The sequence below is a fragment of the Saccopteryx leptura genome, chromosome 2 (assembly GCF_036850995.1).
Source record: "Saccopteryx leptura isolate mSacLep1 chromosome 2, mSacLep1_pri_phased_curated, whole genome shotgun sequence".
Classification (NCBI taxonomy): domain Eukaryota; kingdom Metazoa; phylum Chordata; class Mammalia; order Chiroptera; family Emballonuridae; genus Saccopteryx; species Saccopteryx leptura.
In genome coordinates this window covers 36,984,873-37,001,361 of record NC_089504.1, presented here as the reverse complement: position 1 = coordinate 37,001,361, position 16,489 = coordinate 36,984,873, and the positions used below count along the sequence as shown (strand labels likewise).

Genomic DNA, 16,489 nt, shown 5'->3' with positions numbered 1-16,489 from the left:
TCAAGCCAGAGACTTTGGGGTTTCAAACCTGGGTCCTCAGCGTCCCAGGTCAACGCTCTATTCACTGAGCCACTGCCTGGTCAGGCTTTACTGATTTCACCATATAAACATTATCCACCACCAGTTCAGATAAATTTAATTAACTGGCTTAAAAAACTCCATCTCAATAAATGGAACCACCATTTGCTGAGTTGCTAAAGCCAGCAACACAGACATCACCTGCTCTCTTACTCTGTACAATCCATTTGTCAAATACTCTCATTTCTTTATTATGACAACTCTCAGTTTTCATTTAATTGCCACTTTTTGTTCTCCATATGAATCAGAATATCCTTATTCCATCTCCCTGTCTTAGAAATTATTTCTTGTAGTCCATTCTCTAAACAGTGACCAGTGATCTTTCTAAAACACAATCTCAATCATAGCCCTCCATATCCCTTTCAAGATCAAGTCCAAACTCCCTCACACTCCAGTGACTTCACAATAAGCTGGTCACTGGTTAAGTCTCTGAAGGTTTGTCTCTTCTCTTGCCACTCTCCCTTCCACAATCTAGCTATCAGCCACATGGAATCTGCAGTTTTCTAATATTTCTCTGTCCTCATATATCAGGGCTGAGCATATTTAATGCTTTTTTTCTAAAATGTTCAAACTCTTCACCTTTAGGACTCAGTTTGGACTAATCTGGGTTCCCTTAATCTATGCTCATCTATCCTCCTCACCAAACTGTGAAGTTATCTGACCCAGTATTCTCTCAATCAGAATACTCTAGAAAAATCCCATACAACATATTCTATTATTAAAAAAAAGAAAGAAAATTAGAAGCTTCTGAAATTTAACCCTGGCAAAACAACTATTACAATTTGTGTCCTTTTGTCCCACCCCCTACTATCTACAAAGGAGAAAAAGGTCAGAATTAAAAGTACTAGAGACTTATCTCCAGTGAGCTCCCTTTCTAAAGTCTTCAAGGAAACTGCCCTAACAAGCCCAGGCCTGGCCCTACATACCACGAGAAAGTTAGGATATACTAACTATCAAGGACAGATAACCAATTTTCAGGTTTTACAAATCACTGCCGTAGTGGTGATTATAGTTAATTTTTGCTGGCCTTTTCATTTTCAGAAATCATACTGAAGGCTGTGTTTCAATTTTACTCCTTACCCACCCTCCACCAACCATGGACTTACTCTATATAAAACTATGCTCAATAAAAAGAAAATTCAATGTTGTTCTCTTCACAGATGCCATCACTTTACCTTAAGCCATTTGTCGACACACTTGGCATGGAACTCGTGGTTACAGGGTAAAACTCTAAGTAGCTGCCTTGACTCAAAATCACACATGCATACCACACACCTGAAAAAAGCAAAAAGATCATTTAGCCATAAAAAACCAAGTTGTTTTCTATTTTGTTATGATTTTGAAGCCCACAAAACTACTTAACCATCTCACTTACCAAAATGATATTTAAATTCTAAGACAAAATTTAAGGAAAAAAAAAAAGACGATGTTAAGACATTCAGCTCAAGTGCTTTTCTTTACTGAGAGAGATCATCAAGAAAATCTCTGGTTTAACATCCAAGCCAGTCTTAATATTTAAGGTATTGTTAATATATTCAACAAATGGTGTTAGAATGACTGGATAGTGGTATGGAAAAAAAAAAGTTTGAGCCCTTACCCACAAAATATATAAGATTACCTAAAAAAAGGAGCAAAGACCTACATGTAAAAGCTAAAAACTATTAAACTCTTAGAAGAAAACAGAAAAGTAAATCTTTGTGATCTTAAAATAGGTTTCTGAGTTTATACTAAAAGCATAAGAAACAACAAAAACAGGTAGATAAATGGCACTTCTTCAAAACCCCCCCCAAAAAACTGTGCTTCGAAAGATACCCATCAAGAAAGCTCAGACAACTAATAAAATGGGAACTATTTTTGAAAATGAATGAGGGACTTGCATGTATAATATAGAAATAACTTCTACAACTCAACAATAAAAAAAAATGGACAAAGAATATCAACAGACATTTTCAAAGATATAAGCAGTCAATAAAGGAGAGTAAAAGAGCTCAAAATCATTAACCATCTGGGAAATGGAAATCAAAACATCAATGAGATACCACCTCACCCCCACTAGGTTGGCTAGAATCAAAAGACAGACAATAATAGGCATTGATGAGGATGTGGAAATTAAAACCTTGAACCTGCTGGTGAAAATGAAACAGTGTAGCCACATTAGAAAAACTGAAAGTTCTCAAAATCATAAGTTCGAGTTACCACAGGATCCAATACATCTAGGTACCCAAGAGAAATCAGAGCATATCCACAGAAAAACTACACAGGTATGGCCCACTTTTTAAAAAGTTAGCATTATACCATCCTGCTTTTATTAAAGACCTACATTACCTGTTTTTGCTAACTGAGATAAATCAGAGGGGAAATTCTGCTTTTATGAAAAAAAATGGGGAAAAAAGTGAAAAGCAAAATAAGCGTTACGCACTTGTTTTACAGCAAGCACCCCAGGCATCAAGAGGGGCACTGCCAAGTTCCTTTCCCAAAAACTACACTTAGCATCTCACAATCAGGCCATAGCTTTGAAATGTGTCTGTGAGCATCTGTGCTTTACCTTGATTTACTTTGTACATGTTAGCAAGATGTGCCCTAAGGTAGTGGTCCCCAACCTTTTTTGGGCCACGGACCGGTTTAATGTCAGAAAATATTTTCATGGACCTGCCTTTATGGTGAGACGAATAAATGTATCACGTGACCTAAACAAGCGTCAAAAGTGAGTCTTAGGGAATGTAAGATGTAACAGAGGGAATCTGGTCATTTAAAAAAAAATAAAACATCAAAAAATAAATAAAACATCGTTCAGATTTAAATATAAATAAAATGGAAATAATGTAAGTTATTTATTCTTTCTCTGCGGACCGGTACCAAATGGCCCACGGACCAGTATCAGTCCGCGGCCCGGGGGTTGGGGACCACTGCCCTAAGGTATATAAGAGAGCTTATAAGGATGTTTGGTGTAAAACTAGACATAATTAAGTGTTCAGATCGGGGTGAACAAAAAAAGACTCTGTGCATGTGCTGAGCTTGCCTTTATTCACCATTCACACTATTTACATGCAGAGAGAAAGAATTCTGAAAGGTGCCAATATTATTATTGGTTCTGAAAAGCTGATGTAATTCCATGAAGAAAGGTTACGTAATGAAACCAAACCACAGTGAAAGGCCGAAAGCCAAGTCATCCAGGAACTGAACATGAAGGCCTTGTATGAGATTTTCAATATGACTGACAGTGCCGCAATGATTGCAGAAAAGTGTGACTTTAACTTTGAAAGAACACCAGGTTTAAGGCAGGTTTGTAGGATGTTTTGAATGCCTACAAAGAATTGTATGATAGAAAAATCCACGAGGCTAAGCTTGTTTTTCAAGCCTTCCAGGCATCAGCCAAGGCAAATAACAAACCCTGATGACCAAAGGTGTAGATGTGAGTGACCTGCCCCCATGATGAAGTCAGACAATAAATAATGCCATGTTCACAGATGACCTTCTTCCTCTATCTTACACCCCAGTCTCCTGTACCTCCCACCTCTCTTCCCCAAAAACTCAGCCCAACACTCCATCAGCACCACCTCTTAGCCAGTGCAGAGTACTCTCAGCCTTCCCATTCTGGTAAGTTAAACTACACTGTACATACATTAGTTTAACTTTATACAGGTTATATATTTATCATATCATTCTTGCTTACACTGTATGTTAGTGTTATTTTAGGTTTTACATTTTTTTAAATATAATGCTCAAAAAAATTTCCATAGGCCCTGGCTGGTTGGCTCAGTGGTAGAGCGTCGGCTTGGCGTGCAGAAGTCCCGGGTTCGATTCCTGGCCAGGGCACACAGGAGAGGTGCCCATCTGCTTCTCCACCCCTCCCCCTCTCCTTCCTCTCTGTCTCTCTCTTCCCCTCCCGCAGCCGAAGCTCCATTGGAGCAAAAGATGGCCCGGGTGCTGGGGATGGCTCCTTGGCCTCTGCCCCAGGCGCGAGAGTGGCTCTGGTCGCGACAGAGCAACGCCCCAGATGGGCAGAGCATCGCCCCCTGGTGGGCGTGCCGGGTGGATCCCGGTCGGGCGCATGCGGGAGTCTGTCTAACTGCCTCCCCGTTTCCAGATTCAGAAAATACAAAAAAAAAAAAAAATCCATATAAATTAGTAACAATTGTTTCTTCACTTTATACCATTTTGGCTTATGAAAGGTTTCATAGGAACACTCTTATTTTGGAGCAAGGGAAATCTGTACTTGAATGTTCATGGCCGTATTATTAATACCAGCCAAAATGCGGAAACAACCCAAATGTCCACCAACTGAGGAAAAGAATAACAATATCTGGTGTATCCATACAACAGAAAATTATTCCATCATAAAAAAGAGTGAGGCTCTGGCCGGTAGGCTCAGTGGTAGAGCGTTGGCCCATTATGTGGAAGTCCTGGGTTCGATTCCCAGTCAGGGCACACAGGAGAAGCACCCATCAACTTTTCCACCCTTCCCCCTCTCCTTCCTCTCTCTCTCTTCCCCTCCTGCAGCCAAGGCTCCATTGGAACAAGCTGGCCTGGGCGCTGAGGACAGCTCCATGGCCTCGCCTCAGGCACTAGAATGGCTCCGGTTGCAACGGCCCCAGATGGGCAAAGCATCATCCCCTATTGGGCTTGCCAGGTGGATCCCTGTTGGGCACATGTGACAGTCTGTCTCTTTGCCTCCCCATTTCTCACTTAAGAATTAAAAAAAAAAAGAGTGAAATACTGATACAAGTTAGGACATGATGTACCTTGAACACTTGAACATAAGCTAAGTGAAAGATACCAGACTCAAGACCATATATATTATGGTCTGATTTACATAAAATGCCCAGAACAGGCAAATATATGAAAATAAAGTTAGTGGGGGTTTGCACCAGGGCAAAGAGGGTTGAAGAAAAATGGGGAGTGGCTGCTAATAGGTAAGGAGTTTCTTTTTGGGGTGATAAAAGTGGTATAAATTTCCTTGTGAAAATAGCTGCAAAACTCTGAATATATCAAGAACCACTATAAATGCAAATTCTATCTCAGGAGAGTTGCTATCAAGAAGATAATATATAATAAGCAGAATCTTTAGGTAAAAACCATAAGTTTAACGAGAGTTGGGGTTTTTTTTGTACTTTTCCGAAGTGAGAAACGGGGAGGCAGAGAGACAGACTCCTGAATGTGCTCGACCAGGATTCACCGGTCATGCCCACCAGGGGGCGATGCTCGGCACATCTGGGGCATTGCTCTGCTGCAACCGGAGCCATTCTAGTGCCTGAGGCAGAGGCCATGGAGCCATCCTCAGTGCCCAGGCCAACTTTGCTCCCATGGAGCCTTGGCTGCAGGAGGGGAAGAGAGAGAGAGAGAGAAAGAAGAGGGGGAAGGGTGGAGAAGCAGATGGGTGCTTCTCCTGTGTGCCCTGGCTGGGAATCAAACCTAGGACTTCCACACCCCGGGCTGACAATCTACTGCCTGAGCCAACCGGCCAGGTCCTAATGAGAGTTTTTAATCATATATAAAATACTGTAGTTTGAATTAGAAACCATACAATTTCTAGGCAACCTAAAAAATCCAACAGCACTGTCCAACATAACTTTCTGAAGTGATAGAAATGTTCCTTGTCTTCCAATACAGCGTCATTAGCTAGCTCTGCTAAAAAATTTAACTTAATTTTTTTTTTAAATTTATTTATTCATTTTTTAGAGAGGAAAGGGAGAGAGAGAGAGGAGAGACAGAGAGAGAGAGAAGGGGGGTAGGAGCTGGAAGCATCAACTCCCATATGTGCCTTGACCAGGCAAGCCCAGGGTTTCGAACCGGCGACCTCAGCATTTCCAGGTCGACGCTTTATCCACTGCGCCACCACAGGTCAGGCATAAAAATTTAACTTAATTTTGTTTAAACAGCCCCATGTGACTAGTTGCTACCTAACTAGACAATATAGGCCTAGAGTATGAAATAGAGGTTATCTTTATCAAGTTATCTTTGACTTTCAAGCTTTTATTCCATAAAGGTTGAAAACGAAATTTAACTTAGTGATGTCAAAAAAATGTACTTACAAAGTCTGTTCTGACTGGTGGTTGTTAGGATTAAACCGATAGGAAGGAAGTTGTTCAATATCTGCTTTAGTCAGTCCTCGTGGCTTAGCCTCTCCTAGTCGCTCTGCCAGGTTTAAAAGGGCCTATTGATGGAAAAGACATATTTTAATCTTTCTTAAAGTTTTTCTATTGTACTGTTTTCAAAACTACATTTATTTTGGAAAATTTTAAATATATACAAAAGAAGAGATACAGTATAATGAACTTTCATATGCCCATAACCCAGACTTAACAATCCATGGCTAATTTTATCGTACCTATTAATGTCTACTTCTAAACACCAGATTATCTCCAAAGAAAGCTAAAATATGGTATTTCATTGGCAAAATAGTTTCATGTGTATCTTTAAAACAGTCTGTCAACTTAAGCTTTTTTTTTTTTTTTTTTGGCATTTTTCTGAAGCTGGAAACAGGGAGAAACAGTCAGACAGACTCCCGCATGCACCCGACCGGGATCCACCCGGCACGCCCACCAGGGGGCGACGCTCTGACCACCAGGGGGCGATGCTCTGCCCCTCTGGGGTGTCGCTCTGTTGCAACCAGAGCCACTCTAGCGCCTGGGGCAGAGGCCAAGGAGCCATCCCCAGTGCCCGGGCCATCTTTGCTCCAATGGAGCCTCGCTGCGGGAGGGGAAGAGAGAGACAGAGAGGAAGCAGAGGGGGAGGGGTGGAGAAGCAGATGGGCGCTTCTCCTGTGTGCCCTGGCCAGGAATCGAACCCGGGACTTCTGCACGCCAGGCTGACGCTCTATCACTGAGCCAACCGGCCAGGGCCAACTTAAGCATTTTTGATATTTTGGGCTGAGTAAAATTTAACTGTGGGCAGGGGCATTCTGTGTCTTGTTTAGCAGCATCTCTGCTAAATGCCAGTAATACCCCCACCCAGCTGTAACAGCCAAAAGTGTCTCCAAATGTTGCTAAATATCCTCTTGAAAATAAAACTGTCCCCAGGTTGAGAACCACCACTTTAAAATATTAAAATCTTTTTAAAAGAATAAACCGCCTGACCAGGCAGTGGCGCAGTGGATGGAGTGTTGGACTGGGATGCGGAGGGCCCAGGTTCAAAACCCTGAGGTCGCCAGCTTGAGCGCGGGCTCATCTGGCTTGAGCAAAAAGGGCTCACCAGCTTGGACCCAGGGTTGCTGGCTCAAGCAAGGGGTTGCTCGGTCTGCTGAAGGCCCGAGGTCAGGGCACATATGAGAAAGCAATCAATGTGCAACTAAGGTGTCGCAATGAAAAACTGATGATTGATGCTTCTCGTCTCTCTCCATTCCTGTCTGTCTATCCCTCTCTCTGACTCTCTCTCTCTCTCTGTCTCTATAAAAAAAAAAAAAAAAGAATAAAACCACATCATCATACCTAAAAGATTATTATTTCCTTAATGTCAAATGTCTGGTGTTTCAATTAATTTCAAACACTTTTAAAAATAGTTTATTCAAACCAGGATCGAAATAAATACATCTATTACCACTGGTTGATATGTCTCAAGTATCTTTTTTTACTCTTGTACTGATTAAAAAAACCCAGGTCAATGGCTTGTAGAAATTCCCAGTCTGAATTTTGCTGACTGAATATCCCCACCTTGCCTTAAGTTTCCTTGTCTCCTGTATTTCCTATAAATTGGTGGATTTGACTATTTCAATCATAGCTCATCAAGCCTAGTTATGTTAGTAGCCACTGATGGAACACTGCCTAGATCCACTAATTAATTAAAGCTGGCAAAATAGTAACATTCTATCATTCTTTCTTGATTTAGTAGTTGAAATACTTCTATATCGAACAATTGCCTAGTACCAAATTGTATTCAGCAGTATAATTTATATACAAATGCAGGATAAATAAGACCACTGAGGTTTTTTTTTTTGAAGTATCACTATGAATTCCTAAGTTTTAGCATAGTTGAAGTTTCAATATATGGCAGCTATTATGTTTCTGATTTGTACAAGTGCCTCTTTCTCCAAGTTTTCACAACTACTCTAATTACTTATTTGCTTTATCCTAAAATCAGGCAGCCCTTTGTGTGTGCATTCCCCCTGTACAGGCTGTCACAGGGTTAAAAGAATGGATAACAAAGAAATGATGACAGACAATGAGAGGAACAATTCATTTCTCAAAATAATCTCAATATAAACTAATGCTGTGACAAATGTTTTAATATGATGATGCCACAACACTGTTTTGGGTACAGCTTCACTTGGAGAACTGGGTCATCTAAAATAAACTGCTTTCCCTTTGTGAACATGCATGTCCCCCCAAGTCCTTTTTTTCTTTTTCTTTTTTTAAATTTATTAATTTGAGAGAGAGGATAGGAGAGGGGGAAGGAGAAGGAAAGGTGGGAGAGAGACAGACATCAATTTGTTGTTTCACTTATCTATGCATTTTATGGTTGATTCTTGTATGTGCCCTGACTGGGGCTCAAACCCACAGCCTTGGCATATCAGGATGATGCTCTCACCAACTGAGCTACCTGCCTAGCACTGCCCCCTAAGTCCTTCTAAATGCTAGGATAGTAAATTGTTAAATATAATTGGTGCAAATTATAATTAGCATGTAAAATTATGATAAAATTTATAATATAGCTGATATATATCTATTATACTTCTCTTGTATATACTATAAAAAACTTAGGTCAATTAACACAATCAATGAACAACTAAAATGCCACAACTACAAGTTGATGCTTCGTATCTTTCTCCCTTCCTGTCTGTCTCCAAACAGCCTGACCAGGTGGTGGCGCAGTGGATAGAACGTCGGACTGGGATGCAGAGGACCCAGGTTTGAAACCCTGAGGTTGCTGGGTTGGGCCTAAGGTGGCTGGCTTGAGTAAAGGGTCACTCGCTCTGCTGTAGCTCCCCGGTCAAGGCACATGTGAGAAAGCAATTAATGAACAATGAAGGTGCCACAATGAAGACTTGAAGCTTCTCATCTCTCTCCTTTTCTGTCTGTCTGTCCCTATCTGTCCCTCTCTGTCTCTGTCGAAAAACAAACAAACAAAAAACCCGGCTCAAACACTTCTGGCTTCCACAAAAATTTTGAGAACATCTATTCATAATTCACTGTTTCCTTATTTAGATTCTCTCACAGGAGCTGTATGTAATTCTAATAGAGCACCAAAAGTCTATGACTTGCTATCAGAGCTGTGTGGTATGTGACAAAATATCCTTAAGGATGCTGAATACTTTTTTCTTTTTAATACATTTATATCTTAAAATATACAAAGGATTCACACAATATAGTATTTAATTAGATGAATGAGTTGAATAGAACAAAATTTTTATGCACATAATACTCCCCAAATTAATTCAAAGTTCACTTACTAACCTCGTAATTTTCTACTTCTCCATCTTCTACATCCAATTCAAAGCTGAAAGTTGGGCCTACTGCAGGTGGCACTGGAAGCATTGATCTGCAGTGAGAATAACCAACACCGGCATTGATATATTACATTACTTCAATGAACAGAAAGAACAAGGCCAGTGCTACAAGGACAAAGGATGTTCAGGGTTGCAATCAGCGGCAACCCTTTCAAAACCTGCTTTCACTAATAAAAAATTGACACAAGTATCATTCACAATAGCATAAAATCACATTAAATATTAGGAATGAATTTAATAAAACAGATGTTAAGACCTGCATAAGAAAAACTGTAAAAATACTGCTATGATAAACTTAAAAAGAAGAGAGAAATATACTGTAAGCTGACTAGAAGAGTCCATTTTCTTCCAAACTGATGTACAGATTTCATGCAATCCCTACTGATACCTCAAAAAGCTTTTTTAAAAGCAGAAACTGATTTGATTTTAAACTTTATATGGATCATGAAAAAGTCTTTAAAATTATTTTTTAAGAATTAAGTTGGGAGACTTATCCTATCTGATTTAAGACTTACAATAAAGCTACAATGATCAAAATAGTGTAATATGGACATATGACCTTATAAAGACAACATTTCCTAGCTTTCCTAGCAGGTAGTTAAAGACACAAGACTGAATTCTGGCCAATTGTATTTGGCAGGAATAATACATGCAATTTCTAGAAAGTATCCCTGAGAGGAGGCAGGTAGGCAGACAGACCTATTTTCATTTCTGCCAGTGGACTGCGGACATGATGGCTAGAACCTTGGATCATGAAGAGGAAGCCGTAGGATGATAGAACCATTCCTCAGAGTTATGGTGCTAAACAACCCATACCTAAATTGCCTACTTCTGGACTTCATTACATGAGAAATAAAGAACTACTATTTTTAACCCATGAGTGCTTCTGTTATAACTTAATTCTAACAGAGTATTTCTAAGGTACAGAAATAACTTCTCTTTTTCTCTTTGAGAGAAGCAGCAGCACCAAAGGCTGGGTAATCAAAGGAGGTGCCAAGTGATGTCAGCTGTAAAAGGAGCAAAACTTTTAAACTTTTCTACCTTTAGATTTGGTAAATCTGTTTTCTAGCTCACAAATTTCTTCTTCCCCCACCTCTCCCTTGTCCTTGGCTCGTCTTTTACCTTTAAATGGTTCCACACCACCAACACCTTAACATTAAATAAAAACAAGTATCTAACACACTCTAAATTACATACCACATAGAAGATACTCATGAAGAAACAATGTCAAGGATGTTAAAATTCAGAACTCATTAAAATAAGAAAGAACTTACAACACATATGGTAGTAAGCTGGGATGATAAGGGGGAGGTGGTATTGGCTGCTGGGATCGGTATCTACTGCGTCCTGTGAGCCTCCGAGGCATAAATGGCGGATAAGGCTGTAGGGAAAAAAATGTTGAAACAATTTAAGATCACGTATTTAATGTCCAATAAAGTCTCTTTAAAAACAAACAAACCTGAGAAGTTCTTTACTGTACAAGTGGTATTTAATATTTCTTAAATGTTCACACATAGATGTGACTAGTTTAAAACATAGATATATTTCTGAATACAATCAATTTTCCAACCCAATGATTTCAACAGTACATTTAAAATTCTAAACATGCGGAATACAATGAAATAGAACTCAAAACAAGGTATCAAACCAAATAATAAGTTAATAATAATGAATGAAAACTTACTACTCCAAAGGACACCTCTTGATGCAATGGATCATGTGTTAAGAACTGCAAAGGAGCTGATGGAGGTAGCGTTGGGGGATGGGCCGACGGAGGGTAAGTAAAACCTCCTACTGGAAGATGTTCTCCTAAGAGTTCCACTTCATTTTCTATCCTTTGCAGAGGCTGGGGAGTGTCGAGATGGGCAGAAAAAAGCAAACTAATGTACTTCCAGTGCACAAATACTGTATTTTTAAGGTCATGCATTTCTTGATATTCATATCAACTTCAATTTATACATGTGGACATATATAGACACAGTAAAATCCTCCTACCTTTACTGAATTTCAGTAAGAAAGTCTCTGAAATATGTTATTGAACATTTCCACTATCCACTAAAGCAGGGGTCCCCAAACTTTTTACACAGGGGGCCAGTTCACAGTCCCTCAGACCGTTGGAGGGCTGGACTATAAAAAAAACTATGAACAAATCTCTATGCACACTTCACATATCTTATTTTAAAGTAAAAAAGCAAAACGGGAACAAATACAATATTTAAAATAAAGAACAAGTAAATTTAAATCAACAAACTGACCAGTATTTCAATGGGAACTATGCTCCTCTCACTGACCACCAATGAAAGAGGTGCCCCTTCCGGAAGTGTGGCGGGGGCCGGATAAATGACCCCAGGGGGCCGCATGCGGCCCGTGGGGCCGTAGTTTGGGGACCCCTGCACTAAAGGATACATTTCTTTTACTGTTTGAACCTTCTCAAGATGAGAGAAGGAAAGAAGATGAGAAGGCAAAAACTCATGTAGTAAGCCAACACTGACTTACTGACAGGATTTTCAGACACTTAACCCTTAACATGAAGTTAAACATGGTGTATATTTATTTATAAATTAGAACCAGGGTTAAATGGGATAAGATACAGTAGGCATTACATTGTAGTAGAAAGCTTATGGGATGTGTTATTAGACAGATTGTTTGTGCTGTCACTAATCAGCCATGTGACTTTTTACACAAATTACCATATTTCCCTATATATAAGACACACCCTTTTCAAAAAATTTGGGGTGTAAAAACTAGGTGCGTCTTATACAGTGGTTAGGGGGTTTTTTACTTGCATTTCTCCCTTTTTTGCGCTTGTTTTTGTGCTCATTGTTGAATAGTGATTTGTCATCAGACATAGATGAGGACAAGCTAATGAATGGGAGTTTTGACAGTGATGAAGAGTTGTAGGAATTTTATGATGAATAAAAATTGATTTCAGTAACTTTATGTAACATCTTTCCCCCCCAAATTTCGGGCCCCAAAATTCAGGTGTATTTTATACATGGGATCGTCTTATACATTGGGAAATATGGTACTTAATCTAAACCTCAAAATTGTCTTCTATAGAACTGACATGTTTATAGCCTATTTCAAAGGTGTGCTGTAAACACTGAGACAATGTATAAGTAGCATATAGCATGTGGGATTTTTTCATATAGTATAAAATTCACCCTAAGTAAGGGGTACAATTCATTTCTGTATATTCATCACTAATTCCAGAACATTTCTCATCCCTCTTCCCCCCAAAATCCCATGTCTGTTAGTAGTCATTTCACTACCCATTTCCCCATAGTCCTCCCCCAGCCATGAACAACAACTAACTTACTTCTGTTTATGTAGATTTGCCTGTTCTGGATATTCCATATATACAGAATCACATAATACTGTGGCTCTTTTTTCTAGCATAATGTTTTCAAGGTTAACCATCTTGTAGTTTGTACATCAATACTTCACTGCTTTTTATGGTTGAATAATCACTTGTATAGATACAGCATGCTTTGTTTATTCATTCATCAGTTGATAGACACTTGTACTGTTTCTATTTTTTGGCTACTAAAAATAATGCTGCTATAAACATTTGTGTAGATTTTGTGTTGATGTTTTCAACTTATTCTTTTTTTTTTTTAAACTTATTCTTAAATGTTAGTCTGACTTCTTCCTACAGTTAGAGAACACAGTATTCAAATATAAGTAATTAATGACATTTTAATTTTGAAACTTATGTATGCTTGAGAGAAATCACAAGTGTTGACACTATGACAACACAGTGAACCTGAGTTCTGATTTGGCTATGTAACTGGACCTTTTAAATAATTCTGAATTCAGATATAAGGTGGATGGTCAAATTTTGTTTTAACTTTGATTTCCCAGGCATTGGAAGCTAAGGAACATCCTAGCATGAATCCTGTACCAATTCTAAGAAAAGATTTTCTTATAGACATAGTTTTAAACTTTTTGGATTAGCTAAACTCCTGCCTTAATTGGCTTCTATAGTTCAGGAGAGCAGCCAGGTACGTTCACCCCTGCCTGTGACGCAGCATGGTACATAAACCTTTAGTAAAGGATGGTTAGGCTCTGCCAGAATAAACTGTCAAGTTCCTTTAACAGGGCTGAAATCTTCCACTCCAATCATTTCCTTATGTTCTCATTCCTATTCTCTTTTAATACCTGATGGTTCAGATGTTCAACATGGCCTGTTCAAAAAAGTGGGCCTCTTTCCTGTGGCCTTCCTTCCACTTACACAGTCCTTACCTCCATCCAGCCCCCTAAAATCATGTGCCTTTTAGCCATATTCCAGTCCCAGGACAAAATTAACTAGGTTAACAGACTATCTCATCTACTTTTTTGTGAGAACATAGTAGAAAACAAGGCCTTCAAAAAAATTAAATACATAATTATTTAAGAGGCTCAGAGGGTTATTTTAGCTGCCTAAATCAATATAAATATTATTCTAACAAGTATAAACAATTTTATAGTATTTTTGTTTTCCATTTTAGAAATACATAAAAGAAAAAACCAGAAAATTTAACTTCATTACTTCCTGAAGGACTAGAGACATAAAAGAACAAACAAATCAGACAAGAGACATAAAATAACAAGAAAAATTTAAGAAACCAAGATAATTCTAGGTAAATTTGTAGATCTATGGATTCTTTAATTTTTGAAGAACCAAAAGAATGCCCAAGTTATAGTTTTAAATGGTAACACTTATATCTACTAAATTAATCTGCCTTTTACGCCTAAACATTCTGTGAAAGTTAAAGACATAAGAGTAAAAATATCTAATACCTACCGATCGTGATTGCTGTGTTTGGAAAGGGACAAACTGGCCTGGTGGTGGCAAATGGGGAGGATGATGGGGAGAAAGGTGAGGGGGATGTAAGAGAAATGGATCACTAGAAATAAGAGGGGGGAACGCAGCATATGGTACTGGTAAGTGCTGAACTGAACATGCTTGCAGCATCTGTAAGAGAAATTATTTTTTGTTAAAAGCATCAGCGTATATAACTTAAAAAACCATACAGTGAAACTGAAATGTCATTGCCACATCTCCCCAAAATCAAACCAAATTATTTTAATAACCTATAGTAATAGTAAAATACTAGTGTACATTGGCATCTACTAATAAAATACTGGTAAAACTAGTAATTATTCTGTATTTTCTACAGTTCTTACACATCAGTCAAAACACCTTTTACTTTAGCCTTTTTAACACCTATGGAATGGGAAGAAAGTAGAAATTTTTTACTTCTAGGATTTTTATATTTATAGAAGCCCAATTCACAACTAAGTGATTTATGTTCTCTCCATATATTAACTGCTGATTTAGCACATTGGTCCCATAATCTAGTACACTGAGAAACCAAGCTTGGGTAAATTAATCTGTTACATTGGGTTGGTATTTCTATGTGTGTGTTTGTTTTAATCTCACATTCAAACAAAGATGTCAGGATTTTATTAACAGGTTTAGCAAAAGTGCCTTATTTTGAAAACATTATTGACTTTAGACAAATCATTTAATCCCTTGGATTTAAAAACCTCATTTGTGAAATAAGTAGGCTGGGGATGGAGGTTGGTAGATTAAAAGATAAAGCTGAAGTTTAAGAGGCAGAAAGTGGCTGTGAATTCCTGTTCTTTCATGCTATCTTTATGACATTAGAGCTGCAGTAATTTTCATTTCATCATCTAGAAAAGTGGGGGATAACATTTTCATCAAAGGCTTCATTCATATAATGAGAAATAAATAGATCACACACTTATAGTACCTATTAAAACCCAGTAAGTGCTGAGGCCATTACCACTGATCAATAACTAGACATTTTTATTAATTAATCCAATATCCTATGTTAATACCCCATGGCCAATCTAAATTAAACTTTAATTATAAACTAAACTGACATATGAGGGAACATGCTTTGACCTTCAGAATATTCAAATATGTACAGTTTAATGAAAAACATATCAAATTTTAAAGCTAATTTTATTAAACTGCTATCATAAGGAAGCTATTGAGCCCTGGCTGGATAGCTCATTTGGTTAGAGCGCAGTCCTAGTACACCAGTGTTGCAGCTTCAAACCCTGGTCAGGGCACATGCAAGAATCAACCAATGAATGCATAAATAAGTGGAACAAAAAACTGATGTTTTTTCCCCCCTCTTTTCCTTATTCTCCCTAAAATCAAGAAATAAAAATTTAACAACAAAAAATGGAAGCTACTGAAATTGCCACTGCAATAAAACAGCCTTTTTTAGTTGGAATTGAATAGCAACAGAAGGCAGTCTCTTCAATTCTGTTTGCTTACATAACACACTTAGCCATTCTAAGGAGGGAATGCACGGACTTACTGGAGGAGGCACACTACAGACAGGGAGGTGCTGTCCACTGAAAACCACAGAGCATCCTGGGACCTGCTGTGTACTGCATGCAGGGATGTGCTGGCCTGTGCAGAGTGGAATCCCATGCGGTGCCACTGTTGTTACTGTGTAAGAAACGGGGACAGTGCCCTGATGGAGCTATTAGGAAAGAAAAATAAAATGTTAGAATTTTAGCTATTTGGATAAAACATCAACTATTAAAAATCAAAATATGGCCATTTATTGATTCTCCTCAGGTACACAGATTTTCACAATGTACTTCTCCAACAGTTTCAACTAAACTATTCTTTGTCATTGGATAGAAAAACTGTTTAAAGAGTAGTGTATGACGCTCACAGAACTGGGACTAAACTCTTCCTCCTAAAAGATAAGTCCAGGAAAATAATGAATTGCTATATTAACTCTTCTCATCTGCTGAAAACTTTTCTAAAGCAAAAGCTTGGGAAAATGACAGTTTGCATCATCTAATACCTTGCCACATCCAACAGGAAAAAAAAGTTTAATTATAACTAGTGAAACAATAAAAGAATAATATTTTAAACGTTAAATAACATCCTTCTCTTTTGGTCAGTCTTATTCTCATCCTATGTGTATCCCAAGA

At 38.4% G+C, this 16,489-nt stretch overlaps 1 protein-coding gene across 13 annotated transcripts in view; it reads right to left on the bottom strand.

Annotated features, from left to right (window-relative positions):
* Window positions 1-16,489, bottom strand: part of RNF38 (ring finger protein 38) — a 159,705-nt gene that overhangs the window by 2,614 nt on the left and 140,602 nt on the right. For all 13 annotated transcript variants that reach the window (XM_066367670.1, XM_066367671.1, XM_066367672.1 and 10 more), the window contains 7 exons: window positions 15,859-16,026; window positions 14,307-14,477; window positions 11,205-11,366; window positions 10,795-10,901; window positions 9,468-9,552; window positions 6,111-6,232; window positions 1,254-1,353 (listed from right to left, as the gene is read on the bottom strand). In XM_066367670.1, the coding sequence (XP_066223767.1) occupies window positions 1,254-1,353; window positions 6,111-6,232; window positions 9,468-9,552; window positions 10,795-10,901; window positions 11,205-11,366; window positions 14,307-14,477; window positions 15,859-16,026 (915 nt within the window). The remainder of the gene's footprint in view (window positions 1-1,253; window positions 1,354-6,110; window positions 6,233-9,467; window positions 9,553-10,794; window positions 10,902-11,204; window positions 11,367-14,306; window positions 14,478-15,858; window positions 16,027-16,489) is intronic.